General features: G+C 60.1%; 2 protein-coding genes across 9 annotated transcripts in view; both read left to right on the top strand.

Moving 5' to 3' along the window:
• Positions 1–307: 307 nt before the first annotated feature.
• On the top strand, positions 308–1,452 carry ISG15 (ISG15 ubiquitin like modifier). The gene is made up of 2 exons (XM_029947432.1): positions 308–410; positions 891–1,452. The coding sequence occupies exons 1-2, from the start codon at positions 408–410 to the stop codon at positions 1,398–1,400; spliced, it is 513 nt and encodes a 170-aa protein (XP_029803292.1). The 5' UTR covers positions 308–407; the 3' UTR covers positions 1,401–1,452.
• Positions 1,453–3,558: 2,106 nt separating this feature from the next.
• Positions 3,559–8,078, top strand: part of AGRN (agrin) — a 33,832-nt gene continuing 29,312 nt past the window's right edge. For 5 of the 8 annotated variants that reach the window (XM_029947422.1, XM_029947424.1, XM_029947423.1 and 2 more), the window contains exons 1-2: positions 3,559–3,958; positions 6,123–6,384. In XM_029947422.1, the coding sequence (XP_029803282.1) occupies positions 3,752–3,958; positions 6,123–6,384 (469 nt within the window). In that variant the 5' untranslated portion in view covers positions 3,559–3,751. The remainder of the gene's footprint in view (positions 3,959–6,122; positions 6,385–8,078) is intronic. The other 3 variants (XM_029947427.1, XM_029947426.1, XM_029947429.1) reach the window with 2 other exon arrangements.

The raw sequence follows: 8,078 nt of genomic DNA, 5'->3' as shown, positions 1-8,078 counted from the left end.
TTCCCCGCTTACTAATTTTGCCAGATGGTAAATGGAAAGTGAAAGTTCTAATTGTTAGCTCATGTTATTATTACTTCTGTGCATCTTGTAAAGGACCTGAAGTGATGACATTTAGGGGATTTCTGAATGCACACAGGGGCAGGGTCCTGAGCGCCCTGGCAAGTGGATAGTCCCGGCTCTTACCCTTATCATTCTGTTTTGTTTCTGCCACTCTCTGGGGCGCACCTTAGGAAAAGGAAACTGAAACTGAATCTGAATTCAGCCACTGGTGAGGCTCTCTTCCTGACACTGCCCCCTGACGTGCACAGCTCAGGTTCATAAAAGGGCTGAGCATCAGGGGAGCTGGAAGCTGAGAGGCAGCCTACTGATCTGTGCCTGTGGAGGACCTGGTGACAGAGCCTACAGCCATGGTGAGGGGGGTTTGACAGGTGGGGGCAGGTGGGCTTTGTGCCAGTCTATTTTCCTACCTCATCACTGGGGTCTCCCATGGGTGGAGCCCTCACTGTGTGCCGGGCCAGTGGAGCTGCTCAGAGCTCCCTTAGGTCCCTAACCTTGTGTCCCTAATCATGAGGAGAGGGACAGAGCTCCTTCAGACATCAGGGTCTTGGTCTTGTTTGAGTTTTTCCCAGCGTTTAACCCTGAGATCCTTTGGCATTGGCACAGAGGGGCATCTTAGTGGGATAAGGGAGGTGAGGTGATGGTTGTGAGTGGACACCTTTCCATTTCTGGAAGTGCTCCTTGCTCACTTCCAGCCCCTGGGATTCCTTTTCTGGTGGGTGGGGAGGAGAGTGGCATCCCCAGCCCCTGGGAACTTGCCCTGTGGCCGATGCCATGCATGTAGCGGTTCTAGGACGGATGCCAGGGTCTGTGAGTCTGTGTGATGCCCACAGGCCAGGGACCTGACAGTGAAGATGCTGGGGGGCGAGGAGTTCCTGGTGCCCCTGAGGGACAACATGCTGGCCGAAGAGCTGAAGCAGCAGATCGCCCAGAAAACTGGCGTGCCCGCGTTCCAGCAGAGACTGGCCATCCACCCTGCTGGCACACTGCTGCGGGATGGGGTCCCCCTCCTCAGCCAGGGACTGCGCCCCGGCAGCACCATCGTGCTGGTGGTGCAGAGCTGCGAGGATCCCCTGAGCATCCTGGTGAGAAACGACAAGGGCCGCACCGTCGCTTACGAGGTCCGGCTGACGCAGAAGGTGGCTGAGCTCAAGCAGCAAGTGTGTCGGCAGGAGCACGTGCAGGCTGACCTGTTCTGGCTGAGTTTTGACGGGAAGCCCATGGAGGACCAGCACCAGCTTGGGGAGTATAAACTCACACCCCAGTGCACTGTGTTCATGAATTTGCGCCTGCGGGGTGGGTGGCAGGTGGGCAGGACCAGGGCGGCAGCGCTTGAGGGCTGACCACCCGAGTCCCTGACCAAGTGTGGGTAATAAAAGTTGATGCAAAATTAAATGGCTTCTTCCGTTTCTGGCTGCCTCCTTCCCCCAGCACCCCTCACTTCTGCACCCCTACTGATGAATCTGTGGGAGGGGCAGAGGAGGAAGTGGGATAAGGAGAACCAGGGTCACTGGCTGGTCACTAGGCTACATTTGCCAAGTCAGTTAAGGGACACGTCTAATGAGATCAAAATAGTGACTCACTCCCAGCCACCCCTCGGAGAAACTGAAGATGTCCCCTCACCTTTGGGAAATTAACTTCTAGAGAAAGAAGAGAGGCACGCCTGCCGGTGCCCACCCCTATCTCCAGGTTGAGCCCCAGTCAGCGCCTGCACAGCTGGTTCCCATCCCCCACATCTGGCTCAGCGGACAGTACAGGGAAAGGAAGGTGCGGTCAGGTTCTTACTAGGACCAGCACCCCTGGAGGCGCTGGGAGGGTGAGGCCCTAGTGCCTGTCTGGCTGCGTTGTGAGGCAGGCTCCTCCACTCCTGCCGGAGGCCTGGCACTCTTGGCCCTCCAGGACCCATCAGTCTGTTCTGTCCAGCCTGCATTGGTCTGCAAGCTGCTGAATGGAGATTATTTTCTAACAAATACACCTTAATGGAGACACCATGGCCAGCAGGTGAGGGGCCTCCCAGAATGGGGGATTCCTCCAGTCCAATATGGGAAACTTGTCCCAGATGGAGGGCACGCACCTAATTTAACACAAACTACATCTGCTTCCACGTAGAATGTTTCTTTCTACACCAGTTTCCCAAGGATTCCATGGGAGCCAGACTGAGTCAGCTTTGGACACAGGCAAGATGGGAGGTGTGGGGAGAGACACAGAGCATACTCATACACTTCTCTGGGTTAAAGTCCACGACTCTAGGACTTCAGACTGTTCAGGGTAATTTGGTGGGAGACCCAGAAGCCCCTTTCTGGTCTCTGGGGGTCTGTATCTGGGCTGAGAGACTTCTAGGTCTTGCTCAACTGTGACCAATATGTGTAGACAGGCAGCTGCGTCTATGTTTGTGGGAGGGGTTCCAGCTTCATTTCCTGCGTCCCCACCTGCTTTGTCATACTACAAATTAGAAGTGTGAGCATACACCCTTGGTGCAATCCTTTTTCCCTGAAACAGGGTCTGGGGAGGTAAGGTCCTTCACCAGAGGGGCCACTTCCTTCCACCACTCACCCTCCATTGCTTCTGGCTTAGAGATCTGTGGCTGGCTTGGGGTGAGGGGGTGTGCCACAGACGCAGCTCTGGAGGGACTGAAGGGGTCTCCACCCCCCTCCCCCTCGATCTTCAGCTAAGCTAGGCTCTAATTTGTACTCTCTGGATATCGGTTTACCCAGTGTACCTAGACTGGCTGGCTGGAGAAGCGCCCACCTGGGGGCTGAGGAGGGGGGTGGCTGGCGGTCCACCGCTGACCGGACATTGTCACGTCTAGACTGCAGAGGGAGCCCTCCGCTCTGCGGAGAGGCCAGAGCTGACCCGGGACCGGGAGGTGGGCGGGTCTGCGCTCCATTCTGCCCAATCGCCACAGCCCTCGGTCCACATTGGTCCTAGCCAGCTGGGGGCGCGGCCTGCTGGGGCCGCCTCCTCGCGTGAACCGGCTGGGGGTCCCAGACCCCGGCGAGTTTCTGTCCCCAGTTCCCAGGAGGGGCTGTGGTGTCCCATCCAGCTCTTCTCACCAGGAGAGGGGCGCACCCCTGCAGGGTCCGAGGGGCAGCAGGGTCCCAGGACCTGGCAGCCCCTACCCGCTGCCAGGGAGCTCCCGTAGCTCTGGCCCCGGCGCAGCCTGAAGCCCCTTGGAAGTCCCGTCACGTCGCCTCCAGATTATGCATTAACCCGACTGCAGCCGCATTTCCTGGGCGGGGGTGAGGGGTGGGGAAGAGGCGTCCGCGCGGGAGGGGGAGGGGCATCCAAGGGGGCGCGCCGCCGAACAGCTAGCACCCCCGGGCCCGCCCACTCCCCTGTCCCGTCCGCCCTACGCCCTGGCAAGTCGCACCACCCACCTTGGCCCGACCTAATCCAACCCCCTCCCTCCCACCAGCCTGGCCTCCGCCCGGCGCCGCTGTCCCGACGCTTTGTTCACCGCCGGCGCGGGTCGCTGGGCGCCGGGAGGGCAGGAGACCTGCGCCGGCTCCGGAGCTGGGCTGGGGGGAAGGTGGGGAGGCGGAGAGGGGGCGGGGCTGCCCCGGGTCCCGCCCCCGCGCCGCCCTCGCTCCCACCGCCTCCCAAGAGCTGCGTCCCGTCCTGTCTAGTCCCGTTCCCGGCGCGGCCAGGCCCGCGCGCTTGCTCTGGCCGCCTTCCGCCGTCCTCGGCCCACGCCATGGCCACCCTGCGGTCGTCCGGCCCGGCCCTGCTGCAGACGCTACTGCTGCTCCTGGTTGTGGCCGCGCGCGCGCTGCCCAGCGCCGACGGGACGTGCCCGGAACGCGCGCTGGAGCGGCGGGAGGAGGAGGCGAATGTGGTGCTCACGGGCACCGTGGAGGAGATTCTCAACGTGGACCCGGTGCAGCACACGTACTCGTGCAAGGTGGGCCCGCGCCGGGACCCTGAGCCCTCCCCCCCCTCCTGGAAGCCGGGGCTGGGGACCTCTTCCTCCGCCATCCTGCGCCCCTAGCCCGGAGGCCCTCCTTTCGAGATGCTGGCGCCCCACCGAGACCCCCGCCCCAGGCCGTGGGAACGAGCACCAGACGCTCCGCAGCTCCCGCTCCTGCTCCCTTGGCGACCGACGAGCCCCCGGGTGGGGCTCAGGGTCCTGGAAAACTCGCGAGTGCCAGAGGGAAAGTTCCTGCGGTACTGCTGCAGGCCCACCTCGTGGTGCCCAGGCCCGGGAGACCCAATCGTGTCTGCCCCTCCCACCCGCAAGCCCACTACCTTACTGGAAACAAGTGCGCTGCACCCCCTCCCCATCAGCCATAGGAAAGGAATGGGGACAAGGGGACGTGATGCCTTCTGCTTGGGGTGAAAAGTGGGAATTTGGCCTGTGGTCAGTGCTGTCACTCCATCCCAGAGGCTTCCACTACGGCATGGGGGTGGGGGGTGTCAGGAGAGAGTGGAGTGCACATCTAATCTCCCAACCCCAGGAATCCTGGTGGTGGGTGCTGCAGTGACTAGGTGGGACAGGAGCAGAAAAGTGGGTGGGACCGTTGCTGAGCCTCAAATGTGGAGGGGTGCAGGGACAGGTGCCCAGCCTGCTCCTAGGAGAACTGGATCCCCCTGGCCAAAGGCAGAGGGGCCTTGCCTGGCCCTCCCTCACTTGGATCTGGGAGGCCCCTGGAATAGGTATGGTGGGTTTTTTTCCCCACAGTATGTTCCTAGGGAGAGCTCGGGGATCCAGGGCCCATCCCTGCTCTGGCCCCTAAAACCACCTCCCTGACCAGAAATCGGATCATTCCTTCTCCATGGAGATGGGGGTGGGGTAGGGGTGGCAGCTTCTTTCAGATTGGCCTGTGTTGGCTACAGCTGGGATCCCCCGCCCAGCCCCCTCCCCTCCACCACACCAGGGCACTTTGCCAAGTCCCTGCAGGATTTTCCCGACTTCCTCCCCGCTGCTCCTGGGTGTGGCTGGGGTGGGGGGAGGCGATGAAAGCAGCCCAGCCCTCTCCCTGCTGGTTACCATCCTTCCAGAGCCTACTGTGTGTCTCGGGTTGGGAGGGATGAGGTTGGACACCTGGGCCACTGGAAGGTAGAGAGAGTCTCTGCAGATGCTGCCTTCCTGAGGCTCCCAGCAGGGACCTGTTTTTCATCACCCATTCCAGAAGTCTCAGCTCCCCAGAACTCCTGAAGAAAGGGGCTTATTCTCAGGGAGTGTGTGGTGAACTCATGTCCCCTGTGCATGTGTCCCCATGGCTCTGTTCCTTGGAGAACATACCAGTACAGCCTGCAGCTCCTGTGACCCTCCTGTACCCATCCCCTCCCCTCACCCCCCGGGCCGTGGGCTTGTCTCAGGGCTTGGTTTGTCAGAGCAGGTATCCTCAGGGCCCCAGGAGTGAGAGTGTGTAGGGTGGGGCTGCCCTGTGCTGCCCAAACTTGATTTTGTGGCTCGAAGGCTGCCTTGACTGCATTCACTGCAGGAGCCTGGCAGGAGGAGGGGTCTTTCACCTCCTGGGGTGTGTGGGGGGAGAGGGTGTCTTAGCCCACCCACAGGGCTGCAAGAAGCCAAGCTGGCCCAGAGCCCTGAGCTCAGAGCCCATTGCCCTTCAACTCCATTGTCCATGTTAGCTGCTCTGGGCTCTCCCCAGGGGTGGGCCCAGAGTAGTGGTGGGTAGACAGAGAAAGTAAGGACATGGAAAGCAGGCACCCAGGCCAGGTGGATTCCTTCCCATTTCCAGCCTGAGCTGAGATGGACATTATAGGAATTGGGGTTGCTGAGGTCAGTTAGACCTGGCGGGTGGGGGTGCTGCCTCCTGGGTAAGGGTGCATGTCCTTGTGTGTGACATGTCCAGGCCGTGGCATCCATCCATCCAGTGTGTGTGCTTCCCTGCAGCCTCCTCCTGGGGGCTGATCCAGAGATCTCCACACATCTCTGCCCAGGCTTTGAGTCTACTCTGGACATCTGGCCTGAGCAACTGAGGTGGGAAGAGAGGAAAAAGCCCAGGCAACCAGTCTGGTACTTGTTCCTGGACTCTGTGGCCTCCTCTCCCCAGTGGAAAGAGAATCACTGATACCTGTTCCCTCTCCCATGTCCACCCCAGGTTCGGGTCTGGCGGTACTTGAAGGGCAAACACATGGTGACCCAAGAGAGCTTGCTTGATGGTGGCAACAAGGTGGTGATTGGCGGCTTTGGGGATCCCCTCATCTGTGACAACCAGGTGTCCACTGGGGACACCAGGATCTTCTTTGTGAATCCTGCACCCCCATACTTGTGGCCAGCCCACAAGAACGAGTTGATGCTCAATTCCAGCCTCATGCGCATCACCCTGCGGAATCTGGAGGAAGTGGAACACTGTGTAGAAGGTATGTGGGGACTTGACCAAGGGCAGAGGGTGACTGAGGTGGGCAGGTGTGGAGGAGCTCCACATCATGCTCCCGAGTGCAGAGGAGAGTTTACAGTAGGCTAGAGCACGTGTGTCTTGTGGTCCTTCCTTCCTCCGTGATCTCCCAGCTGAGTCTGGCCATCGCAAGGTCAGTTTCAATCTCTGACACGAGCAGGGATCCCCACTAACCACCCCCTGCCCCACAATGCCACCATCTTTTGTCGCAGGACCAAGCAAGTCCCAGTCTTGCAAAGGGACAGGCTTCCTCCTCTTCTGCTTACCCTCTCGCTCCTGGTCCTTTCCTGAGTGAGAGGAGGGACCAGGTGAATGAACACCAGCTGTTTATGTTCCTGCAGGAGCCCAAACATCTGTCGGGACGGGTCCCAGATGTTGAGCAAACCCCTCAGAGTGGGGCATAGGGATTGGAGGAGGGGCTGACCCCTTACGTGTTCCAAGAGGCCTGTCATTTCTGGAAGGGGCAGTTTGTGTGGTGGGGACTTCTAGGGGTCTGAGTGGGTGTGGAATTCTCTAATTGAGTCGAAAAGTGTTTCCCGGTCTGCTGTCCATACAGCACATGCCTATTCTGAATGGCCCAAGAGCACCCCTCCCCCAGCCCAGCCTCTGGGAGGTGAGCTGGAATCACGTGATCAAGGGCTTCCTTGCTGCCCCCCCCCCCCCACCTCCTTGCCCCAGGACAGTCACAGTTGGGGGCTGAGATCCTTTGCTGGGGAATGTGGCAGGGAGAATGTAGGAACTGCCCCTCCTCACCCCCACATCCTGTCTGTCCTCTCATGGCTGCCTGGGAAGGGATGCATTGGAGGGAGGTGGGGGGGGGGGTGGAGAATATTTCCTCCTCAGGGCAGTGGGAAGGGTCTGTGACTTCCTTTCTCGGGAAGGCAACCCTGACCCTCTGATTTGTTCTTTTGGCCAGCAGGGAAGTCCCACCTTCTATCTAACTTACTGCTGTGATGCTGGCTTGGTCTTTGTGGGATCCTGGGTGGTGGTCTGAGAGGGACTGTGCAGGGATAGGGGCAGGGCCTGAAATGGGGGGCCCTGTGGCATTTGGCCCCACCTATGGTCATCTGTTCCTGGGCCCGCTGCAGAGTCCTGGGCCACAGCATCGCAAGAGAAGCCAACAGGGCTGTGCATTCCCAGTCCCTTCCCCGCTCCGGCTCAGATGAGGGGGACCCAGCCTAGCCCTCACACCTTACAACCCTGCCCTGCTCTGGGTGCTTGAGTTCTAGGGGACAGATGGAAAGGTGGCATGGGGATGGTGATACCCAGTTTGGGGGATAAGTTGGGGGCTAGGGAGAGGCTGGAGAGAAGAGGGTCAGGGTACACAAAGTCCCCTGTCCCTATAAGATACGGAGTGAATTATCAACTCTACAGCTGGGCGGGTGCCGCCTGAGGGTCTGTGACTCAGTAACTGTGGCCTTCTGTGGGGTCAGAGGGCATGTGGTCGGAGGGCCACCCTGGGCAGAACAAGGTTTGGCATCTTGCCAAAGGCTGTTCTACCCGTGGCAGCCCCTGGCTCTGTATATGCCAGGCTGAGCACAGGGACAGCTGGAAAGGAGGGTACCCGGGGAGAGCCCCCCAGAGACGACTGGGTGAGACTGAGTGGGCACCCAGCACTCAGGTACCTGAGCTCCAGCTGAAGATGGGGTAGTGCTGGAC

The sequence above is a fragment of the Suricata suricatta genome, chromosome 8, assembly GCF_006229205.1.
Source record: "Suricata suricatta isolate VVHF042 chromosome 8, meerkat_22Aug2017_6uvM2_HiC, whole genome shotgun sequence".
Taxonomy (NCBI): Eukaryota; Metazoa; Chordata; class Mammalia; order Carnivora; family Herpestidae; genus Suricata; species Suricata suricatta.
Note: the sequence above shows the minus strand (reverse complement) of the source record. Positions and strands in the feature narration are given on the sequence as shown.